At 39.6% G+C, this 25,756-nt stretch overlaps 1 protein-coding gene across 2 annotated transcripts in view; it reads right to left on the minus strand.

Annotated features, from left to right (window-relative positions):
- Window positions 1-25,756, minus strand: part of SUDS3 (SDS3 homolog, SIN3A corepressor complex component) — a 109,934-nt gene that overhangs the window by 25,724 nt on the left and 58,454 nt on the right. For both annotated transcript variants that reach the window (XM_053701677.1, XM_053701676.1), the window contains exons 10-11: window positions 19,168-19,189; window positions 17,063-17,168 (exon numbers count right to left, since the gene is read on the minus strand). In XM_053701677.1, coding sequence (XP_053557652.1) covers window positions 17,063-17,168; window positions 19,168-19,189 — 128 coding nt within the window. The remainder of the gene's footprint in view (window positions 1-17,062; window positions 17,169-19,167; window positions 19,190-25,756) is intronic.

The following is a 25,756-nucleotide window of genomic DNA, read 5'->3' on the forward strand; positions in this document are numbered from 1 at the left end:
AGTAATAGGCATCGCTATGTTTGAACTTAAGTTGCTTCTTATTTGTTTCCTATGATGAAGACAATTAAGGACATATAAAAAACGGTTAATAAGAGACTGTCCAAACAAGGTTGGGTGGAACATATGATAATATAAAAGGGATTCCCCGCAGTTTTGTTTGCACAGAGATGAATAATAAACTAGTTCAAATATGGCGGCACCCATCACTTTATAGAAACTAAAGTACATATATTCAAAGACTGTTTTGAATGCATCATTATGTTTCACATGTATTTACTGTTTAACACCCCTGTAAAGGGACACTAAACACAAATCTTAAACTGCATGATTATAAACCTTCAGATATAAGAATAGTTTTGCAATGAAAACTGCAGCTTTATTTTGTCAAATGAGTATATTGTTTTATGTTTATTCTTTCACTTATTTCCCTGTCCCCCAGAATTTCCCTGTCTCCCTGCTAACCAATCACAAACTAATATTCAGATATAGCACAAACTCTATTTGCACATATGTAGACTGGGGTAGCCTGCACTTTTGTATTCCCTTAAAGGGACATTGAACCCAAAAAAATTATTTTGCGATTCAGATAGAGCATGCAACTTTCTATTTACTCCTATTATCAAATGTTCTTCATTCTCTTGGTATCTTTATTTGAAATACAAGAATGTAAGTTTAGATGCCGGCCCATTTTTGGTGAACAACCTGGGTTGTTCTTGCTGATTAGTGGATAAATTCACCCACTAATAAACAAGTGCTGTCCAGATTTCTAAACCAAAAAATAGCTTAGATGCCTTCTTTTTCAAATAAAGATAGCAAGAGAACGAAGAAAATTTGATAATAGGAGTAAATTAGAAAGTTGCTTAAAATTGCATGCTCTTTTTGAATCGCAAAAGAAAAAATGTGGGTTTAGTGTCCCTTTAAGGAGGTTTAGCACTGATTCAACTTGGTTACTATTGCAAAGAATGATTTACCTATCATGATTGTTGATGCAAAACTGATAACCCACATTTTAAAATCATGTGACACCATAGAATCTTATGGAGGGAGGGAAAGTAAACAAAAGCTTGCATAAATTGCCTTAAAGTATTAACCCAAGCCTCCCTGTGAGAAAGTGAAAAATCTTTTAGATGTATTTTTCAACAAAAAGTTGCAACAAAAAAAAAAGTATATATATTGCAATAACGTTTCTCTTGCAATAATGAAACATTTTATGCATTGTTAAAAAGGCCAAGTTAAAGTGAATATAAAGTTTGTGGAATGAGTGCCCGGTGTTTAAAAATCCTTTTAAAAACAGGGGCACTTTCATTCATCAAATTTTACATTTCACTGGTTTTGTTAAAATACTTACCATTTCTTCTTGAAAGCCGCTCCAGCGCTTCTCAAGCCTCTCACAAGATTCTTCATATGACAATTCCGGCATCCTGCAATCCCGGCTCCCCCCCCCGGGGGAATCATTGCCTAAAGCAATGCCGTGATCGTCAATTCTGACGTAGGAAGAGGCTTGCGACGGGTGGAGGAAGCGCTAGAGCGGCTTCCGCAAAGAAAAAGTATTTTTACAAAACCAGTGAAACGTAAAGTTTAATGAATGAAAGTGCCCCTGTTTTTAATAGGATTATTAAAAACCGGGCACTGGTTCATCAAAATTTACATTCACTTTAAAATGGTCCTTTAAAGTAAAGTCAACTTTGACAAAGTAGTGCCCGGTTTTTAATAATCCTATTAAAAACAAGGGCACCTAAATTCATAAAAATTGACATTTCAAGCCCTCTTCGCTGGTCCAAAATGACGAACCTGGCTTCATTCAATCACGGCGTTCTCCCTCAGGGCATGATCCTCCCGGGGGGGGGGGGGGAACGATGTGATTGGACGAAACCATATTCGTCGGCTTTCAAGATTAAAAGGTACGTTTTTGAAGAAAACGCTTGAAATGTAAATTTTGATGAATTAAAGTGCCCTTGTTTTTAACAGTATTATTAAAAACCGGCACTAATTTGTTAAAATTGACCTTCACTTTAAGCTTGTGCAGCAACCTAAGAGAAACGGGTATATCAGAAGAAGACATTTATGGAAGCTCTGATTATTATTTAAAACTGCTGGCTACTGCTAGTTGCAACTGGCTGCTTGAGTTTAAAAGGATTTGCACTAAAGTTATCAATAAATTAGGTTCAATAAAAAGCATTTACTCACTGAACTAATCAGGATCTGTCTCTTTAAATTACATTTCCAGTGCACAATGTTGGGTGTAAACGTCTACAAAAATATAAATAGACAGAGATACATACAACTGAATATTGCATTTTAAGGCATTTAAAATATTTTTTCAAACAAATGTGAGGCCAAATAATAAAATAAATTGTACATTACATTAACAGCCATTTAAAAAGCAGCGTTAATATGTCAATACTGTAATTCTAAAATAACCAAGATTTGTTCAGTTGTTGGTATAAAACTGGTAATGAAAGCATCAGCAACAGAGATAGGATATTTATAGTCAGCTTTTTAATTTACAGGATGATGACACAAACCATTGTGCTTTACAAACTGCATTTCTAACAGTCATAGAGAAGAACTATATTATTTGAGGAAACATCAGTAAAAAAGATGGCAGAGCAAATAACCTGTCAGTTACTAGTTGCTCATCAGATGTGCTCAGTCTTCATGGTTCTGCTGTCATTGCAGACTCCCAGATGAACGGATTCTTAATACAAGGAATAAAGATATCTAATATAAATGCATCTGTCCTGTGTCTAATAGATAGGTCTGTAAATATTAAGCTTGTCAGTGTAATTTGATTTCATTGTGGATATTGCTTGATGTTTTGTAAACTCTCTAGCGATAAGAGGTGTCTAATGTTTCTTTTCAGCAAAACACCATTACTTCAAATTATTCCATGTGTATTTAGTGACATCTAGTGGCTAACTGCTTCATTTACTAGACATCAGGAACAAAGAAGAACACATCTAAAGCTATAGCACAGTAATGCAATTTAAATGCATTTTGTCCACAACAGTTTTGTATTAGCTTGACATTGCTTCAATTGAAAATCAATACATTATTCGACCAATCAAGCTGTGAGACAGCAGTGCAAAGTTAAACTATTACTTACAGGTCAATGTGGAAATATGTTGTGAACTTGGCAGAAGTATTGTGACAGAAATCACAGCATTTTAATCCTGTTTTTTTCTCTCCCCCCAACAAGCTTTATTAAAAAAAAAAAAAAATTGAGCGATACAAGCCAATGACGAAAAGTACTTAAATACATATAGAAAATACAATTGTTCATACAGCTCATTATAACAGAAAAGAAATTTGATGAGGGAATCTTGAGTAATCCGGAAATCAGCTTCCGGCAAAACTGAAAAGTCTGTATATGAAGTCCTATAAAACTGAACCCAGCATCCAGGAGTCCTGGAGTCTGTTGAAATAAAGTCCCACTCTGAGCTTGCATTTTACAATTTAAGATTTTTGATTTGTTCCAAACAATTACATTTTTCGAAAAAGTCCAGAACTATAACAAAAATCTTATCAAAATGGGCCTACACAATGACCCCGTCCTATATATTGCAGACTTATGTAAGGTAGAGAGGGAAGCACACAAGGGAGAGAAGGGAAGAAATAGAGGGGGGGGGGGAAAAGAGGAAGAAACAAAACAAAAAAAACACTTGGACACATCCAATATACTAAATTACATATCTTGCTCGCACCAGACATCCAATGGGAGATTCCATGGGAACTACACTAGTTTTTCAATGTTTGGGAATAGTTTTTTGGCACTGTTAAGCATAGTGAGTGAAAGGGTGCGTTTCGTTACAGCTTTAATCTTTGGGAGGGAATGAAACAAAAATATCCCTGGATCATATGCAACAGTGACACAATATACAAGACATGGTCACCAGTATCTCAGACCAAAAACAGTTCAGGGCAGGACCACCAAATATACAGATTACCATCTGATCTACAGCACCTCCAAAATCTCTTCCTAAGGGAAGAGTAGATAATATGGAATCTGACGAGGGGGGGTCAAGTACCATTGGCTCACTAATTTGAAGTGCATATCTTGCATCAGTGCCGAGACTGAGGCTTTACTAGCCATTTTAAAAGATTTGAGCAACATTGTAAGATTTTGCTTCACTCCCAACTCAGCGTTCCACACAGCTACATATGAGGGGAATGTTGATTCATTAGGAATCGGTAAAAGTTTGTATAAAATCGAGATAGTGTGTCTAGGGTTAAAAAAAACTTATGCAGAGGTTCTTAAATGGTGTGAGGTCTCTATCCAATTTTGCTTTATGATGAATCAAACCGTGGTCAAGCTGGGCATACATAAACCAGGATAAGAACAGCTCCAGAGTCTCTGTGACATTAGTCCACCATTCTCAAGTGAACTGAAAAGAATGCCCTCTCTGAGGCTGTAGGTGTTCCTGGGGGAGTGATTCCCAGTATTACAAGGTATGTCCAGATTCTCCTAAAATTCTCCCTAATTGGTAACAAAGGGGATTGTGGGGTTGATATGGGAGTGCTTGTAGTAACCAACTTATCCCATTACCTAAAGAATTCCACAAACAGAGGATATCTAGAGAGTAACTTGGGACAAGCATTGTGATCTATGTCAGTGACCCCACGTTTTCCAAGCCAAATACTCCCTTGTCCAGTCTTACCCACGCTTTACATTTAGAATTATGACTCCACTCCACTAAGCGCTGCAGTAAGACAGCCCGACGATAAAGAGCTATATTGGGAACCACAAGTTCTCTCCTATCCATCGGTAAATAAATACTTAGTGTGTCGTCGGACCCTATGTTTCCTGCCATGCCAAATATACTGGCACAATATTTGTGGTGGTATTAGAACAAATTGTGAATATAAACACATACATAAACATATACAATCACAACTTAGTTATGTGAACTAGCTCTGAAAAATGTTAAGACAATTAGAGAGTGAAATTAAACTACACAGTGAGAGTCCTTAATTAGGTAGTAACAAGAGTAACACCAGATTTAGCTTCCAGTGAGTGTCCAGCATGTTGTCTGGCCCCAAGTTTGGTGGAGAAAGAATCATACCTCTGACTAGATTTTAGCCGATCCCTAATCTATTGCACTCTGATGTGGCTTCAAGCCATTGCAATAGTAGTGCTTTAGCTCCGAGGTTGTTGCAGTTCAGAGGGGCACAATTAGCATAGGTGTCCTTTAAGACCGTAACATCCTGAGCTATAGGCATACAGACAGGTCTCTTGATCTGGAGCAGTCCATCACTACCCTCGGTTCCTATATCTCTGGGCTGTGTAACATCACAGTTAGTGGGCAAGGTCGAGGGTCAGGTAGGTAGCGTTACCTGTTTTCTTTATAATTTAACCTGATTCCTCCGGTACGCCATTCAATTCAGATGTCTTCACCTCATTGCTAGAACCTGCAGGGTGCTGTGATGTGGCTAAACAGGAGGTAGAAGTTTGTTGGGTGATGGTAGGCTCTGTTCCCATCGGCAGCTCCATGTCGTGGTGTTTGGGTTCTGAATGAGGAGATAGGTCTGAATGAGGAGAATGCTCTGATGCCCCCCACAGAAGCTGCAAAGTGTGCCGTAATTGTATGGAGCATAGAACTGATTTCACTTTCAAGCTGCTGGTAAGGTTGTGTGATCACGTTCTGCACTGCACGCTCCCATGCTTTCACGGCCTCCACCCCCGCCTATCTCTCACTTAAGGATAACGTTATGTGTTGCAGAGTGCTCTGTATGACACTGGGATCCCCAAATGCAAACTTAGAGCTAGGTAGATATATCCCTAGTTATTTTAGTTTATGGCTCACCACCAAAATCTTATAAGTGGACTGAAGAAATAATATGCCTGACTGCGGGGTTATGTTCAGGAGTTCCAATTTTGATAGATTAAGGGGAAGTTGGATACCCTCCCACAGTGCTCCAACTTGGTCAGTAGCTCTGGGACAGCTGAATTGGCATTTATAAGCATAAACTGGATGTCTTCTGCATACATCACCCATCTGTGCTCTGAATCTCCAACCCTCACTCTGTTATCTTATGATTAAGTCTAACCTTTTATGCAAAAGTCTCGATGGAGAGCAAAGAGCAAAAGGGATAAAGGACACCTTGTCTAGTTCCGCTATAAATATTGGAGGGATCAGAGAGGACTCTTATTCACTCTTACCTGGGTGTTTGGGATGGAATATAATGCAAAATATATCTATAAAAGGGGCGACAAAGTTCATGCTCACCGAGGTTTTGTTTAAAAAAAAAAATAGAATCAATCCACCCGGCCGAAAACCTTCTCCACATCAGTGGAGAATAAAGCCAAGGGCAGATAATTGTATCAACCAAATGCAAAACAATTAGTGTGTCGTCCTTAGCTTCTCTGCCAGGCACGAAGCCCACCTTATCAGTCAATATAAGTTGTGGGAGGAATTTATGTAACCAATTTGCAAATATTTTAACGTTCGGAGATAGGCTGATAGTTTTCAGTCATTTCAGTCAACTTAGGAAGCACAACTATAAGTTTCTAGCAAAAGTTAGGGGATGCTTTTCGTTTACTCCAATTCCTCAAATAGCTGAAGCATATGCAGTATTATAATACATTTTTTTTTTTAAATATTCTGGGGTTAACTCATCTGGGCTTGGGCTCTTCCTGGAGGGGAAATCCAAAATGGCCCTGTCTAGCTGCTTTGCAGTAATCAGTAAATCTAGGTTCTCCGAGTCAGCTGTGGTAAGTTTCAGAAATTTAAGATCTCTGCAATAAGAATGGACAACGGCTTGTTTTGAAGATGGCTTCTCAATGTTTTCACTTCCAGATGTGTTGCCATCTATGCAACACAAGGAGCTATAATAGTTCCTAAAATAACTGGCAACTGATGCACTGTCCTTGACGACAAGTCCATCGGCCTTGTTGATAGAATGGACAAAATATTTTAGCTGCCTTCAGCGCACCGCACGTGCTATTAGTTTTCCAGGATTATTCACCTGTTTGAAGAATCATTGCTTTGCACTGGGGATCTTCCAACAAATACTGTTCGAGATATGATCTAGCTTGTGGCAACAAATGCCCATGATCTGAGTCTAGGTGGCTGAGCTTATGCTTGCGCTCCAGCTCAGTGATGGTATTTAACCCCTTAATGAATAGGGATTGCTATTTTAATAGTGCAGTCTCTCCACCAGTGGCGAGACCGAGCTATTCTAGGATGACTGCCGCCGGAAGAGAGGTTATAATAGCGCAGTCCTGGTGCTTACGGTGAGAACAGCCCTACTTTGACCTGAAAAAACCCTAATGACCAGCGACGTACAGGGTACGTTACGGTCGTTAAGGGGTTAATAGATGACTGTACTTTTCTCTGCGGAGAGTAAGATAACTGGCTTTAAGTTTAAGGAGTTCACCTCTGAATACTTATGTGCCTCTCAAAATAGTGGTGGCAGAAGAGAGTATAAAGTGTTGAAATGGAAGTACTCTTTTATAATCTACTCCACCTCAACTTGCACTATAGGTAGGGTTGCACCTCGGCCATGTATTCCTCGACACTTATGAGTTACATATGCTGCAGGGTGTGTAGGGAGGAACATGTATTGTGCTGTTCATCAGCACTATTCATGTGATGTCCAGAGGCATAATACATGTTCAGCCCTGCTTACCCTGAAGCATGTGTAACTAAAGTGTCAAGTAAAATATGGCCAAGGTGCCAACCCTAACTATAGGGTCTTCTAATATATAGTCATCCCATCTTCCGTACAAAGGCCGATTTTTGAACAACAGACGAAAGAATTGAGCATGTGACTGGGCTCTATGTTGCATGACAGAACCACAGTCAGATCTATCGAGGTGGTAAAAAGATAATCGATTCTTGAGTATTTTCTATGAACCGAGGAGTAAAAGGTTTAGTCCTTCCTAGTTGGGTGAAGGATGCGCCACACTTCATAGAGAGTTAAGTTCTAGAGGGTAAATATGATTGATTTAAGTTTGCAGCCAGATAAACTGGCAAAACACTTGAGGTATCCAAAGATGGAGTTAAGGTAGCATTGAAGTTGCCCCCCCCAGGAACACCGGTGCTTTATGTTTTCTAAAAGGACTTGATACACTTTAAAAAATAAATATATATGCTGGTCTTCATTTGGATAATGCACATTAGCCATACAATTGGCCCACTAAAATCAAGTATTGCCCAGACTCATCTTGTTAAATGTGTAGAACTTGAAACGGGAGTGCATTATGCAAGAGAATACCCACCTTGTTTCTTCCTCTGCCCTGAAGCAAAAAAGGTTATTGTATGTAAAGTTATGCCATTTAAGTTCTTTCCCTTTTTGAAAAGTTGGTTGCCTAAGGGAATACAATCTGATTTTATAGTTTGTTTAACTCTCATTTCCCAGGGCTGTTAAGGCCCTTGGTATTAATTGCATTAAGTTTAATTGTGTAGTCCTAGACCCCCTCGAGATTTAGAAGACATTGTATTGGACCTCTGGCACAGCCAATAGCTAGTTTGGAGAGGAAACAAATATATATAATTCAAGGATCTAAAAAAGCAACCAGAGTACCCGTTAAAAAACAAACAAAAAAAAAAAACATAATTTATGTAAGAACTTACCTGATAAATTCATTTCTTTCATATTAGCAAGAGTCCATGAGCTAGTGACGTATGGGATATACATTACTACCAGGAGGGGCAAAGTTTCCCAAACCTTAAAATGCCTATAAATACACCCCTCACCACACCCACAATTCAGTTTAACGAATAGCCAAGAAGTGGGGTGATAAGAAAAAAGTGCGAAAGCATATAAAATAAGGAATTGGAATAATTGTGCTTTATACAAAAAAATCATAACCACCACAAAAAAGGGCGGGCCTCATGGACTCTTGCTAATATGAAAGAAATGAATTTATCAGGTAAGTCCTTACATTAATTATGTTTTCTTTCATGTAATTAGCAAGAGTCCATGAGCTAGTGACGTATGGGATAATGACTACCCAAGATGTGGATCTTTCCACGCAAGAGTCACTAGAGAGGGAGGGATAAAATAAAGACAGCCAATTCCTGCTGAAAATAATCCACACCCAAAATAAAGTTTAATGAAAAACATAAACAGAAGATTCAAACTGAAACCGCTGCCTGAAGTACTTTTCTACCAAAAACTGCTTCAGAAGAAGAAAATACATCAAAATGGTAGAATTTAGTAAAAGTATGCAAAGAGGACCAAGTTGCTGCTTTGCAAATCTGATCAACCGAAGCTTCATTCCTAAACGCTCAGGAAGTAGAAACTGACCTAGTAGAATGAGCTGTAATCCTTTGAGGCGGAGTTTTACCCGACTCGACATAGGCATGATGAATTAAAGATTTCAACCAAGATGCCAAAGAAATGGCAGAAGCTTTAAGGCCTTTTCTAGAACCGGAAAAGATAACAAATAGTCTTTCGGAAAGACTTAGAAGCTTCAACATAATATTTCAAAGCTCTAACAACATCCAAAGAATGCAACGATTTCTCCTTAGAATTCTTAGGATTAGGACATAATGAAGGAACCACAATTTCTCTACTAATGTTGTTGGAATTCACAACCTTAGGTAAAAATTCAAAAGAAGTTCGCAACACCGCCTTATCCTGATGAAAAATCAGAAAAGGAGACTCACAAGAAAGAGCAGATAATTCAGAGACTCTTCTGGCAGAAGAGATCGCCAAAAGGAACAAAACTTTCCAAGAAAGTAATTTAATGTCCAATGAATGCATAGGTTCAAACGGAGGAGCTTGAAGAGCCCCCAGAACCAAATTCAAACTCCAAGGAGGAGAAATTGACTTAATGACAGGTTTTATACGAACCAAAGCTTGTACAAAACAATGAATATCAGGAAGATTAGCAATCTTTCTGTGAAAAAGAACAGAAAGAGCAGAGATTTGTCCTTTCAAAGAACTTGCGGATAAACCTTTATCTAAACCATCCTGAAGAAACTGTAAAATTCTCGGAATTCTAAAAGAATGCCAAGAAAAATGATGAGAAAGACACCAAGAAATATAAGTCTTCCAGACTCTATAATATATCTCTCTGGATACAGATTTACGAGCCTGTAACATAGTATTAATCACAGAGTCAGAGAAACCTCTTTGACCAAGAATCAAGCGTTCAATCTCCATACCTTTAAATTTAAGGATTTGAGATCCTGATGGAAAAAAGGACCTTGCGACAGAAGGTCTGGTCTTAGCGGAAGAGTCCACGGATGGCAAGAGGCCATCCGGACAAGATCCGCATACCAAAACCTGTGAGGCCATGCCGGAGCTACCAGCAGAACAAACTAGCATTCCTTCAGAATCTTGGAGATTACTCTTGGAAGAAGAACTAGAGGCGGAAAGATATAGGCAGGATGAAACTTCCAAGGAAGTGATAATGCATCCACTGCTTCCGCCTGAGGATCCCGGGATCTGGACAGATACCTGGGAAGTTTCTTGTTTAGATGAGACGCCATCAGATCTATTTCTGGAAGCTCCCACATTTGAACAATCTGAAGAAATACCTCTGGGTGAAGAGACCATTCGCCCGGATGCAACGTTTGGCGACTGAGATAATCCGCTTGCCAATTGTCTATACCTGGGATATGAACCGCAGAGATTAGACAGGAGCTGGATTCCGCCCAAACCAGAATTCGAGATACTTCTTTCATAGCCAGAGGACTGTGAGTCCCTCCTTGATTGATGTATGCCACAGTTGTGACATTGTCTGTCTGAAAACAAATGAACGATTCTCTCTTCAGAAGAGGCCAAGACTGAAGAGCTCTGAAAATTGCACGGAGTTCCAAAATATTGATCGGTAATCTCACCTCCTGAGATTCCCAAACTCCTTGTGCCGTCAGAGATCCCCACACAGCTCCCCAACCTGTGAGACTTGCATCTGTTGAAATTACAGTCCAGGTCGGAAGAACAAAAGAAGCCCCCTGAATTAAACGATGGTGATCTGTCCACCACGTTAGAGAGTGTCGTACAATCGGTTTTAAAGATATTAATTGAGATATCTTTGTGTAATCCCTGCACCATTGATTCAGCATACAGAGCTGAAGAGGTCGCATGTGAAAACGAGCAAAGGGGATCGCGTCCGATGCAGCAGTCATAAGACCTAGAATTTCCATGCATAAGGCTACCGAAGGGAATGATTGTGACTGAAGGTTTCGACAAGCTGAAATCAATTTTAGACGTCTCTTGTCTGTCAAAGACAGAGTCATGGACACTGAATCTATCTGGAAACCCAGAAAGGTTACCCTTGTCTGAGGAATCAATGAACTTTTTAGTAAATTGATCCTCCAACCATGATCTTGAAGAAACAACACAAGTCGATTCGTATGAGATTCTGCTAAATGTAAAGACTGAGCAAGTACCAAGATATCGTCCAAATAAGGAAATACCACAATACCCTGTTCTCTGATTACAGACAGAAGGGCACCGAGAACCTTTGTAAAAATTCTTGGAGCTGTAGCTAGGCCAAACGGCAGAGCCACAAACTGGTAATGCTTGTCCAGAAAAGAGAATCTCAGGAACTGATAATGATCTGGATGAATCGGAATATGCAGATATGCATCCTGTAAATCTATTGTGGACATATAATGCCCTTGCTGAACAAAAGGCAAGATAGTCCTTACAGTTACCATTTTGAACGTTGGTATCCTTACATAACGATTCAATATTTTTAGATCCAGAACTGGTCTGAAGGAATTCTCCTTCTTTGGTACAATGAAGAGATTTGAATAAAACCCCATCCCCTGTTCCAGAACTGGAAATGGCATAATTACTCCAGCCAACTCTAGATCTGAAACACATTTCAGAAATGCTTGAGCTTTCACTGGATTTACTGGGAAAGAAAAAATCTCTTTGCAGGAGGTCTTATCTTGAAACCAATTCTGTACCCTTCTGAAACAATGTTCTGAATCCAAAGATTGTGAACAGAATTGATCCAAATTTCTTTGAAAAAACGTAACCTGCCCCCTACCAGCTGAGCTGGAATGAGGGCCGCACCTTCATGTGGACTTAGAAGCTGGCTTTGCTTTTCTAGCCCTGGAAAGAAATGGAAAGTAGAGTTGATTTAGAAGCCATATCAGCATTCCAAGTTTTAAGCCATAAAGCTCTTCTAGCTAAAATAGCTAGAGACATAAACCTGACATCAACTCTGATAATATCAAAAATGGCATCACAGATAAAATTATTAGCATGTTGAAGAAGAAGAATAATATTATGAGAATCATGATCTGTTACTTGTTGCGCTAAAGTTTCCAACCAAAAAGTTGAAGCTGCAGCAACATCAGCCAATGATATAGCAGGTCTAAGAAGATTACCTGAACACAGATAAGCTTTTCTTAGAAAGGATTCAATTTTCCTATCTAAAGGATCCTTAAACGAAGTACCATCTGACGTAGGAATAGTAGTACGTTTAGCAAGGGTAGAAATAGCCCCATCAACTTTAGGGATTTTGTCCCAAAATTCTAATCTATCAGACGGCACAGGATATAATTGCTTAAAACGTTTAGAAGGAGTAAATGAATTACCCAAATTATTCCATTCTCTGGAAATTACTTCAGAAATAGCACCAGGAACAGGAAAAACTTCTGGAATAACCACAGGAGATTTAAAGACCTTATCTAAACGTTTAGATTTAGTATCAAGAGGACCAGAATCCTCAATTTCTAAAGCAATTAGTACTTCTTTAAGTAAAGAACGAATAAATTCCATTTTAAATAAATATGAAGATTTATCAGCATCAATCTCTGAGACAGAATCCTCTGAACCAGAAGAGTCATTAGAATCAGAATGATGATGTTCATTTAAAAATTCATCTGTATAAAGAGAAGTTTTAAAAGATTTTTTATGTTTACTAGAAGGAGGAATAACAGACATAGCCTTCTTGATGGATTCAGAAACAAAATCTCTTATGTTATCAGGAACATTCTGAACATTAGATGTTGATGGAACTGCAACAGGTAATGGTACATTACTAAAGGAAATATTATCTGCATTAACAAGTTTGTCATGACAATTAATACAAACAACAGCTGGAGGAATAGCTACCAAAAGTTTACAGCAGATACACTTAGCTTTGGTAGTTCCAGCACCAGACAGCGATTTTCCTGAAGTATCTTCTGACTCAGATGCAACGTGAGACATCTTGCAATATGTAAGAGAAAAAACAACATATAAAGCAAAATTGATCAAATTCCTTAAATGACAGTTTCAGGAATGGGAAAAAATGCCAGTGAACAGGCTTCTAGCAACCAGAAGCAATAAATAATGAGACTTAAATAATGTGGAGAAAAAAGTGAGACATCTTGCAATATGTAAGAGAAAAAACAACATATAAAGCAAAATTGATCAAATTCCTTAAATGACAGTTTCAGGAATGGGAAAAAATGCCAGTGAACAGGCTTCTAGCAACCAGAAGCAATAAATAATGAGACTTAAATAATGTGGAGAAAAAAGCGACGCCCATATTTTTTTAGCGCCAAATAAGACGCCCACATTATTTGGCGCCTAAATGCTTTTGGCGCCAAAAATGACGCCACGTCCGGAACGCCGACATTTTTTGGCGCAAAAGAACGTCAAAAATGACGCAACTTCCGGCGACACGTATGACGCCGGAAACAGAAAAGATTTTTTGCGCCAAAAAAGTCTGCGCCAAGAATGACGCAATAAAATGAAGCATTTTCAGCCCCCGCGAGCCTAACAGCCCACAGGGAAAAAAGTCAAATCTTTAAGGTAAGAAAAATATTTGATTCAAATGCATTATCCCAAATATGAAACTGACTGTCTGAAAATAAGGAATGTTGAACATCCTGAGTCAAGGCAAATAAATGTTTGAATACATATATTTAGAACTTTATTAAAAAAGTGCCCAACCATAGCTTAGAGTGTCACAGAAAATAAGACTTACTTACCCCAGGACACTCATCTACATGTTTGTAGAAAGCTAAACCAGTACTCAAACGAAAATCAGCAGAGGTAATGGTATATTTATAAGAGTATATCGTTGATCTGAAAAGGGAGGTAAGAGATGAATCTCTACGACCGATAACAGAGAACCTATGAAATAGACCCCGTAGAAGGAGATCATTGAATTCAAACAGGCAATACTCTCCTCACATCCCTCTGACATTCACTGCACGCTGAGAGGAAAACCGGGCTCCAACCTGCTGCGGAGCGCATATCAACGTAGAATCTAGCACAAACTTACTTCACCACATCCATAGGAGGCAAAGTTTGTAAAACTGAATTGTGGGTGTGGTGAGGGGTGTATTTCTAGGCATTTTAAGGTTTGGGAAACTTTGCCCCTCCTGGTAGGAATGTATATCCCATACGTCACTAGCTCATGGACTCTTGCTAATTACATGAAAGAAAATTGTACTTGCAACACTGTGCGCTGCTGTCTTGCCCCACCCAAGACAAACCTAGGTCACTAATAAGTTTAGGAAAATGTATAGTGAATATAACAAAAAATAAATTAAAAAAAAAGGAAAATAACAAGTGCAACGTAAATAAGCAAAGTATCCCCTAAAGTACAAAAAAAATATAAAAAATAATTTTTTAGCTCTAACAACTATTTCAGTTTGGCAAAAGAGGAGAGTAAAGGGAAAAGGTAAGAACGAGGACCATGGAATAGAATACAGAGGGTAGTGAGGAGCAGGAAAGATAGAAGTGAAAAAAATAAAAAGAGAAGAGGAATGTCCAAGAACAAGCCCTCGCACCATGAGAATAACCCAGTGATATGTTGAAGATTGCACAGCTATTAGGGCATATAAATTTACACTTAACTAGTAACAGTACATTAAGAAAAAAAACAAGATAGGCTTTGCATAAAATAACACAAGACAGAAAAACCATTTGTACTTCTCTATCTGAAGTCCACCTATGGTGTGAAGTTTCTCCCTACCAAGAACAATTTCTGACTTTTCTCTGCAGGAAACCAGTCAAAGTTCAGGGGCATCAAACACTGAACTAGGCTATTCTAACGCAACCGTGAAGTTGTCAAGCTTCTTATATCAGCCTTTGTCTGTAGGTCAGAGAAAATTGTGGGTCTTGAGTATGAATGGGGACTAAGTTCTAGGTGTTTGTTGGGAGGATTTATCTGTATAGATAGTAAGGAACATAAGTCGTCCAGGTCGGCTTTTGATCTACGAGTGACAGTTTTGTTATGTGTAGCTATTATGCTGACTGGGAACCCCAGCGGTACTGTATTTTGTGAGCCCAGAGTGTCATGGTGATGGAAGATCGGTCCCTCGTCTTTTGCAATGTAAAAGGGCTGTGGTCCTAAAAAATATGGATTTCAAAACCAGCGTGCCTAGTAGGGTGTTTTGATCTAAGAATCTTCCTTTAAGTCATAAAAATTTAACAATGATATCCTGCAGGGAGAAGTCTTGTTTAAGGGTCTGTGGGGGATTTAATGCCCTGTGTACTCATTCAATCAGAATCTTGGAGTTCATTTTATCGTGTGAAAGAGGTCCTGCTGGCATCCATTAAGGGAAGAAGGTTTTGAGGACCCCATGAATCCTCATGTTATTTCACCTGGTGTGATTGTGGAGGTTTTCCACCTTCCTTTAGCATTTGGATGGTGCTAGTGTGTGATTGGAAATCTAGTGAGGCTTGTTGCAGGCTGTTTTGTGTATTAACCTTTGCTTTTTCAATCTGTGTTACTCTTTTTTCCAGAGCTGTTATAATTTTGCATAATTCCCTGAAAAGACTCCTCAACATTTCCATTACCCATTTAATAATTTCTTTGGTTCATAGCTGCTGTAGGTTGTCTTTTGTGAAGTAGTTCGTTAGGGGTGTATCCATGTTGTGAACTTGTGTTGTGGACCCTGAGCAGGAGGTTGTTCAGCAGGTTTGAGATAGTGATTAAGCATCTTAGATTGCACCCTATTGTCTGATTTCCCCTGCTTCTTGTTAGGCATTACAAAGAAAGCTTCAAGTGTAGATATGTAGATAAAGCATGCATATAAGATTAAAGAGATACTAAACCCACATTTTTAGCCACCAATTAGCAAGAGCCACCTAGGTGCTGAACCAAAAAATGGGCCGGATCCTAAGCTTAGATTTCTGCTTTTCAAATAAAGATACCAAGAGAATGAAGAAAACTTAATAGGAGTAAATTAGAAAGTTGCATAAAATTGCATGCTGTATCTGAATCATGAAAGAAAAAAAATGGGTTCAGTATCCCTTTAAGAAAAGCTTCAAAAGATCTGAGGGGTCCGCAGTAAATTATTTAGTGAAAGCCTGCTGCAAAACATTCCACGTCTTAGTGAAGGGATAAGAACTGTGGTGGCACCACTTTTCCTCTATAAACTTTATACCAGGTTGTATTATGATCCCCTCATCTCCAAATAATGTTTCTTGAGGCGATATAGGGCGGTTATACCTCCTAATATAATGTTATATACTGTGGGGATTGGGAGCGCTCTCAATTTGCGGCCATCACCAAATGTTTTTACTTATTTTTTTTTTACAGAAACTAAAATAAATTGCAATATATTTAAAAAAATGTATTTTAAATATATGTTTTAATAAAGGATTTTTTCAGGATTAACTTGGGTGACTGTAGGTTATCATTGGATAATTACAATTATTGAGATTCAGAGTCCTAAGAACTGATGTTGGGAAACTGACTAGAATACACTTTTCTCATTTTAAAGTCAGATAAATGCCTTGGTTTAAAAAGAAAAAAAAAAAGCTATTTATTAACTGCATAACTGCGAGTCTATATTATAGACCTCAATGATAACTTTTTCAATTATTATTAATTATCAGAATATAAAACAGCTCTCTTAATAGTAGCTTAAGTTCTGAGATGTAGTTGGCAGTACAACTTTGAGCATTAATAACAAATTACTAATTGTATTCAGTATGTAAATATTAATTTACTAGTTTACATTTAGCAGGTAGACACTACACAGAATGAAATGTGCCTCAGTCCTCAAATTATGAATATGTATTTTTGATTTACAGTGTAGTGTAGATGAGACATATGGTCAGTCAGTGGCAGTACTGATATTATTCAATCAGTAATGACATCCAAAAAATGCTTAAAAAGGAAGAAAAGAAAGGCAAACACACTTACCACCTCTTATCATAGTAGAGTTTACCATCTTCTATCCGAGCCTCAAAACGCTGAGCAGGGGATTCAGTTTGTGTTGTTGGAAGATGTTCTGGAGTGGATGGTGAAACTAAAGAATAAGCATTAGTTAGAAAAAGACACTAAAATATGTTTAGAAGCAAGAAAATGTATACTTAAATAATAAAAAAAGGAAATGTACAGAGACCATGGATGAAAGAAGATTGATAAGCACATTTTTTTATGGCATGGACCACAACATGGAACCTCAATATATATTATTTCTGAAAATGAGCCAATTTTTCATGACCTTTTTTAACGCATGTAATTTATTACCCTTTATTTCTATTGTATCTTCATAACATTATGGCCTAGATTATGAGTGGAGCACAATATTGTGCTTTCGCAAGCGCGATTTTTGCGCTCTACTCAGTAATACCAGCACACATAAATGTGCGCTTTTTATTACAAATTAGGTGCAATGCGAACGCGACCTCGCATTTGCATTGCCTGAAAGCCTTTTGCTCACCAAAGCGAGCGCATCCATAGGCTCCAATAAGAGCCTCGTCCTCATGCTATCAGATACAGCAATTCACCTAGCGCAGCGTAGGGGGCAATTCATGCAGCGTTTGGTAGCAAAATAAAAATATGTATGTATATGAATTTATACCTGTGTTAATATGTACTACATATTAACACAAATACATGCATATATAAGCATATACATATATAGTTACAGAAAAAACACAGTCCCCATTCACCTCAATGTAAAGGCACTTTCAGTGCCGTTTTTTTTTTCCTTTCAAACACCCCACATCCCCTAAATTTAACCCCTTATAACTGCTTCCTGCACATTAAAAAAATAAAAATGTCATCTTTTTATTTTATATTAAAGAACTGCCCTCTTTATTTTGGGGGCTATTGGGGCACATTTTTTTCATTAACCAGAGGTCTGACCTTTGGTTAATTGCACTAAGTGCAAAGTAGAACTGCGAGCTCGCAGGAGCATTAACCAGCCACTCGTAATAGCTGGTTATTTAACATGCGCCCGTAAACGGGCAAATTTGCCCCGTTATGGGCGCATGCTAAAATAGCGCTCCACTTGTAATCTAGCCCAATATGTTTAACTTCGACACAATGTCCTGTATCGGTGATTCTCAATTCCAGTCCTGAAGTACCCCTAACAGGCCAGATTTTCATAATATTTAAAAGGGAAATTAAACCCAAACATGTTGTTTTGTGATTCAGACAGAGCATACAATAAAAATGCTATCGAATTGACTTTGTTCCCATGGTATTCTTTGTTGAAGACATACCTAGGTAGATGTCTGGAGTATTACATAGCAGGAAATAGTGCTGCCATGTAGTGCTCTTGCAAAAGGATAACATTCTTGTAAAGTGCTGCCATTTGGTGCTCCAGACGTGCACACCGCTGAGTTTTCTTCAATGAAGGATAACAATAGTACGAAGAACATTTGATAATATAAAGTAAATAAGAAAGTTGTTTAAAATAGCATGCGCTATCTGAATAATGAAAGAAAATTGTGGGGTCAGCATATGAGTGAGAGCAGGTGAGTAACAATGGTTATGGATCAGCTGATTATTTCACCTGTGCTCTAGCTCACATGATATGAAAATCTGGCCTGTTAGTGGTACTTGAGAAACTGTTCTACATTATATAAAAAATAGAAAGAACTGAATAATCAATATCTCAAGGACAACTCGGCTATTGCAAGAAGTTTGTCAAAGCAAAGAAAATGAGTATTTACAGTATGTACAATTTAATTTGTTAAACACTTATTTAAATGAGGGGGGGGTCTTATGGTATATTTTTAAATTGAGGTAAAAATGCCTTTAGATATACCGGTGCAGGAAGGTAAAGTGTGAGGAGCAATCACATTTTTTGATACATAGTAGCAAAAGGTAAGTAACCAGTAAGTGAAAAGGTGACTTTTTTCGGATGATTAAACCACATAATTAATGCATCACCACTAAGCTAAAAACATACATAATTCTTATAACTATTCTCATTATTAATACACCAAGGAGAAAAAAAATAAAAACCAAGAACACACACACAATATCTTGAAATGTGATTGCGTACAACTTACCAGGTCTTTTAGGAGATTTTAACTGTTGGGGGGGGGGGGGTGGGAAATAAAAAAAAAAAAAGTCAGTATGAAAGTAAAATGGTAAACAAATAATGTAGCAAGCACTTCTAGGCTTTTATCTACAATTATTATTCAAAGACTACACCCTTCTGAGGGACACTGTAGGGTTCCAAGCAGGGCTTGACAAATTTACATCAAGCTTAAAGACCAGCCAGGAAATCGAGGAGCCAAGCAATAGGTTTTTGTATGCAAATTTAAAGTGTCAGTAAACCTTAAAAAACATAATTTATGCTTACCTGATAAATGTATTTCTCTTGTAGTGTATCCAGTCCACGGATCATCCATTACTTGTGGGATATTCTCCTTCCCAACAGGAAGTTGCAAGAGGATCACCCACAGCAGAGCTGCTATATAGCCCCCCCCCCCCCCCCCCCCAGCTGTCATATCCAGTCATTCGACCGAAAACAAACAGAGAAAGGAGAAACCATAGGGTGCAGTGGTGACTGTAGTTTAATTAAAATTTAGACCTGCCTTAAAAGGACAGGGCGGACCGTGGACTGGATACACTACAAGAGAAATAAATTTATCAGGTAAGCATAAATTATGTTTTCTCTTGTTAAGTGTATCCAGTCCACGGATCATCCATTACTTGTGGGATACCAATACCAAAGCTAAAGTACACGGATGATGGGAGGGACAAGGCAGGATTAAGCGGAAGGAACCACTGCCTGTACAACCTTTCTCCCAAAAACAGCCTCCGAAGAAGCAAAAGTATCAAATTTGGAAAAGGTGTGAAGCGAAGACCAAGTCGCGGCCTTGCATATCTGTTCAACAGAGGCCTCATTTTTAAAGGCCCAGGTGGAAGCCACAGCTCTAGTAGAATGAGCTGTAATCCTTTCAGGGGGCTGCTGTCCAGCAGTCTCATAGGCTAGGCGTATTACGCTCCGAAGCCAAAAGGAAAGAGAGGTTGCCGAAGCTTTTTGACCTCTCCTCTGTCCAGAGTAAACGACAAACAGGGAAGATGTTTGACGAAAATCCTTAGTAGCTTGTAAGTAAAACTTCAAGGCACGGACTATGTCCAGATTATGTAAAAGACGTTCCTTCTTTGAAGAAGGATTAGGACACAATGATGGAACAACAATCTCTTGATTGATATTCTTGTTAGAAACCACCTTAGGTAAAAACCCATGTTTGGTACGCAGAACTACCTTATCTGCATGAAAAATCAGATAAGGAGAATCACATTGTAAGGCAGATAGCTCAGAGACTCTCCGAGCCGAGGAAATAGCCATCAAAAACAGAACTTTCCAAGATAAAAGTTTAATATCAATGGAATGAAGGGGTTCAAACGGAACTCCTTGAAGAACCAAGTTTAAGCTCCACGGGGGAACAACAGGTTTAAACACAGGCTTAATTCTAACCAAAGCCTGGCAAAACGCCTGGACGTCTGGAACCTCTGCCAGACGCTTGTGCAAAAGAATAGACAGAGCAGAAATCTGTCCCTTTAAGGAACTAGCTGATAATCCTTTGTCCAAGCCCTCTTGGAGAAAGGACAATATTCTAGGAATCCTAACCTTACTCCATGAGTAATTCTTGGATTCACACCAATAAAGATATTTACTCCATATCTTGTGGTAGATTTTCCTGGTAACAGGCTTTCGTGCCTGTATTAAAGTATCAATGACTGACTCGGAGAAGCCACGCTTTGATAGAAACAAGCGTTCAATCTCCATGCAGTCAGTCTCAGAGAAATTAGATTTGTATGATTGAAAGGACCTTGTATCAGAAGGTCCTGTCTTAGAGGCAGAGTCCATGGTGGAAAGGATGACATGTCCACTAGGTCTGCATACCAAGTCCTGCGTGGCCACGCAGGCGCTATCAGAATCACTGATGCTCTCTCCTGTTTGATTTTGGCAATCAGTCGAGGGAGCAGAGGAAACGGTGGAAACACATAAGCCAGGTTGAAGAACCAAGTCGCTGCTAGAGCATCTATCAGCGTCGCTTCTGGGTCCCTGGACCTGGATCCGTAACAAGGAAGCTTGGCATTCTGGCGAGACGCCATGAGATCCAACTCTGGTTTGCTCCAACGATTAAACAATTGAGCAAACACCTCCGGATGGAGTTCCCACTCCCCCGGATGGAAAGTCTGACGACTTAGAAAATCCGCCTCCCAGTTCTCCTCGCCTGGGATATGGATTGCTGACAGGTGGCAAGAGTGGTACTCTGCCCAGCGAATTATTTTTGAGACTTCTAACATCGCTAGGGAACTCCTGGTTCCCCCTTGATGGTTGATGTAAGCCACAGTCGTGATGTTGTCCGACTGAAATTTGATGAACCTCAGTGTTGCTAACTGAGGCCAAGCCAGAAGAGCATTGAATATCGCTCTTAACTCCAGAATATTTATTGGAAGGAGTTTCTCCTCCTGAGTCCACGATCCCTGTGCCTTCAGGGAGTTCCAGACTGCACCCCAACCTAGAAGGCTGGCATCTGTTGTTACAATTGTCCAATCTGGCCTGCGAAAGGTCATACCCTTGGACAGGTGTACCCGAGACAACCACCAGAGAAGAGAATCTCTGGTCTCTTGATCCAGATTTAGCAGAGGGGACAAATCTGTGTAATCCCCATTCCACTGACTCAGCATGCATAATTGCAGCGGTCTGAGATGAAGGCGTGCAAATGGCACTATGTCCATTGCCGCTACCATTAAGCCGATTACCTCCATACACTGAGCTACCGAAGGGCGCGGAATGGAGTGAAGAACACGGCAAGCATTTAGAAGTTTTGATAACCTGGACTCCGTCAGGTAAATTTTCATTTCTACAGAATCTATAGGAGTCCCTAAGAAGGAGACTCTTGTGAGTGGGGATAGAGAACTCTTTTCCTCGTTCACTTTCCACCCGTGCGACCTCAGGAATGCCAGAACTATCTCTGTATGAGACTTGGCAACTTGAAAGCTTGACGCCTGTATCAGGATGTCGTCTAGATACGGAGCCACCGCTATGCCTCGCGGTCTTAGAACCGCCAGAAGTGAGCCCAGAACCTTTGTAAAGATTCTCGGGGCTGTAGCCAACCCGAAGGGAAGAGCTACAAATTGGTAATGCCTGTCTAGAAAGGCAAACCTTAGAAACCGATGATGATCTTTGTGAATCGGTATGTGAAGGTAGGCATCCTTTAAGTCCACTGTGGTCATGTACTGACCTTCTTGGATCATGGGTAGGATGGTCCGAATAGTTTCCATTTTGAAAGATGGAACTCTGAGGAATTTGTTTAAGATCTTTAGATCCAAAATTGGTCTGAAGCTTCCCTCTTTTTTGGGAACCACAGATTTGAATAAAAACCCTGTCCTTGTTCCGTCCGCGGAACTGGATGGATCACTCCCATAACTAGGAGGTCTTGCACACAGCGTAGGAATGCCTCTTTCTTTATCTGATTTGCAGATAGCCTTGAAAGATGAAATCACCCTTGTGGAGGGGAAGCTTTGAAGTACAGAAGATATCCCTGAGATATGATCTTCAACGCCCAGGGATCCTGAACATCTCTTGCCCACGCCTGGGCGAAGAGAGAAAGTCTGCCCCCTACTAGATCAGTCGCCGGATAGGGGGCCGTTCCTTCATGTTGTCTTAGAGGCAGCAGCAGGCTTTCTGGCCTGCTTGCCTTTGTTCCAGGACTGGTTAGGTTTCCAGGCCTGCTTAGATTGAGCAACAGTTCCCTCTTGTTTTGAAGCGGAGGAAGTTGATGCTGCACCTGCCTTGAAATTTCGAAAGGCACGAAAAATAGACTGTTTGGCCTTTGCTTTGGCCCTGTCCTGAGTAAGGGTGTGACCCTTACCTCCAGTAATGTCAGCAATAATTTCCTTCAAACCAGGCCCGAATAAGGTCTGCCCCTTGAAAGGAATGTTGAGTAATTTAGACTTCGAAGTCACGTCAGCTGACCAGGATTAAAGCCATAGCGCCCTACGCGTTTGGATGGCGAATCCGGAATTCTTAGCCGTTAGTTTAGTCAAATGAACAATGGCATCAGAAACAAATGAGTTAGCTAGCTTAAGTGTTCTAAGCTTGTCAATTTCAGTCAATGGAGCTGTATGGATGGCCTCTTCCAGGGCCTCAAACTAGAATAATAATAATAGGCGCAATGCATGCAAGGGGCTGTAAATTAAAACCTTGTTGAATAAACATTTTCTTAAGGTAACCCTCCAATTTTTTATCCATTGGATCTGAAAAAGCACAACTGTCCTCAACCGGGATAGTAGTACACTTTGCTAAAGTAGAAACTGCTCCCTCCACCTTAGGGACCGTCTGCCATAAGTCCTGTGTAGTGGCGTCTATTGGAAACATTTTTCTAAATATAGGAGGTGGGGAAAAAGGCACACCCGGTCTATCCTACTCCTTGCTAATAATTTCTGTAAGCCTTTTAGGTATAGGAAAAACATCAGTACACACCGGCACCGCATAGTATTTATCCAGCCTACACAATTTCTCTGGTACTGCAACTGTGTTACAGTCATTCAGAGCAGCTAATACCTCCCCAAGCAACACACGGAGGTTCTCAAGCTTAAAATTAAAATTAGAAATCTCTGAATCAGGTTTCCCCGAATCAGAGATGTCACCCACAGACTGAAGCTCTCCGTCCTCATGATCTGCATATTGTGACGCAGTATCAGACATGGCCCTTACAGCATCTGCGCGCTCTGTATTTCACCTAACCCCAGAGCAATCGCGCTTGCCTCTTAATTCAGGCAACCTGGATAATACCTCTGACAGGGTATTATTCATGATTGCAGCCATGTCCTGCAAGGTAATCGCTATGGGCGTCCCCGATGTAATTGGCGCCATATTAGCGTGCATCCCTTGAGCGGGAGGCGAAGGGTCTGACACGTCGGGAGAGTTAGTCGGCATAACTTCCCCCTCGTCAGAATCTTCTGGTGATATTTCTTTTACATTTAAAGACTGATCTTTACTGTTTAAGGTGAAATCAATACATTTAGTACACATTCTCCTATGGGGCTCCACCATGGCTTTCAAACATAATGAACAAGTAGTTTCCTCTGTGTCAGATATGTTTAAACAGACTAGCAATGAGACTAGCAAGCTTGGAAAACACTTTAAACAAGTTTACAAGCAATATAAAAAACGTTACTGCACCTTTAAGAAACACAAATTTTGTCAAAATTTGAATTAACAGTGAAAAAAGGCAGTTACACTAACGAAATTTTTACAGTGTATGTAACAAGTTAGCAGAGCATTGCACCCACTTGCAAATGGATGATTAACCCCTTAATACTCAAAACGGAATAATAAAAGACAAAAACGTTTTTTTGGGTTTTTTTTTTTTTAAAACAGTCACAACAACTGCCACAGCTCTACTGTGGCTTTTTACCTCCCTCAAAAATGACTTTGAAGCCCTTTGAGCCCTCCAGAGATGTCCTGGATCATGCAGGAAGAAGTTGGATGTCTGTGTCTGTAATTTTTGCTGTGCAGTGGAAAGCCTAAGGAAACTGTTTCTAGGCAAAATTCAAGCCAGCCATGTGGAAAAAAAAAATAGGCCCCAATAAGTTTTATCACCAAATACATATAAAAACGATTAAACATGCCAGCAAACGTTTTATATTACATTTTTATAAGAGTATGTATCTCTATTAATAAGCCTGATACCAGTCGCTATTACTGCATTTAAGGCTTTACTTACATTAGTTCGGTATCAGCAGCATTTTCTAGCAAATTCCATCCCTAGAAAAATATTAACTGCACATACCTTATTGCAGGAAAACCTGCACGCCATTCCCTCTATGAAGTTACCTCACTCCTCAGAATATGTGAGAACAGCCATGGATCTTAGTTACTTCTGCTAAGATCATAGAAAACGCAGGCAGATTCTTCTTCTAAATACTGCCTGAGATAAACAGTACACTCCGGCACTATTTAAAAATAACAAACTTTTGATTGAAGAATAAACTAAGTATAAAACACCACACTCCTCTTACGACCTCCATCTTGGTTGAGGCTTGCAAGAGAATGACTGGATATGACAGCTGGGGGAGGAGCTATATAGCAGCTCTGCTGTGGGTGATCCTCTTGCAACTTCCTGTTGGGAAGGAGAATATCCCACAAGTAATGGATGATCCGTGGACTGGATACACTTAACAAGAGAAAACAGAATTTATGCTTACCTGATAAATTACTTTCTCCAACGGTGTGTCCGGTCCACGGCGTCATCCTTACTTGTGGGATATTCTCTTCCCCAACAGGAAATGGCAAAGAGTCCCAGCAAAGCTGGCCATATAGTCCCTCCTAGGCTCCGCCCACCCCAGTCATTCAACCGACGGACAGGAGGAAATATATATAGGAGAAACCATATGGTACCGTGGTGACTGTAGTTAGAGAAAATAATTCATCAGACCTGATTAAAAAACCAGGGCGGGCCGTGGACCGGACACACCGTTGGAGAAAGTAATTTATCAGGTAAGCATAAATTCTGTTTTCTCCAACATTGGTGTGTCCGGTCCACGGCATCATCCTTACTTGTGGGAACCAATACCAAAGCTTTAGGACACGGATGAAGGGAGGGAGCAAATCAGGTTACCTAAACGGAA

This window comes from Bombina bombina, chromosome 2 (genome assembly GCF_027579735.1).
Source record: "Bombina bombina isolate aBomBom1 chromosome 2, aBomBom1.pri, whole genome shotgun sequence".
In the NCBI taxonomy this organism is placed as follows: Eukaryota; Metazoa; Chordata; class Amphibia; order Anura; family Bombinatoridae; genus Bombina; species Bombina bombina.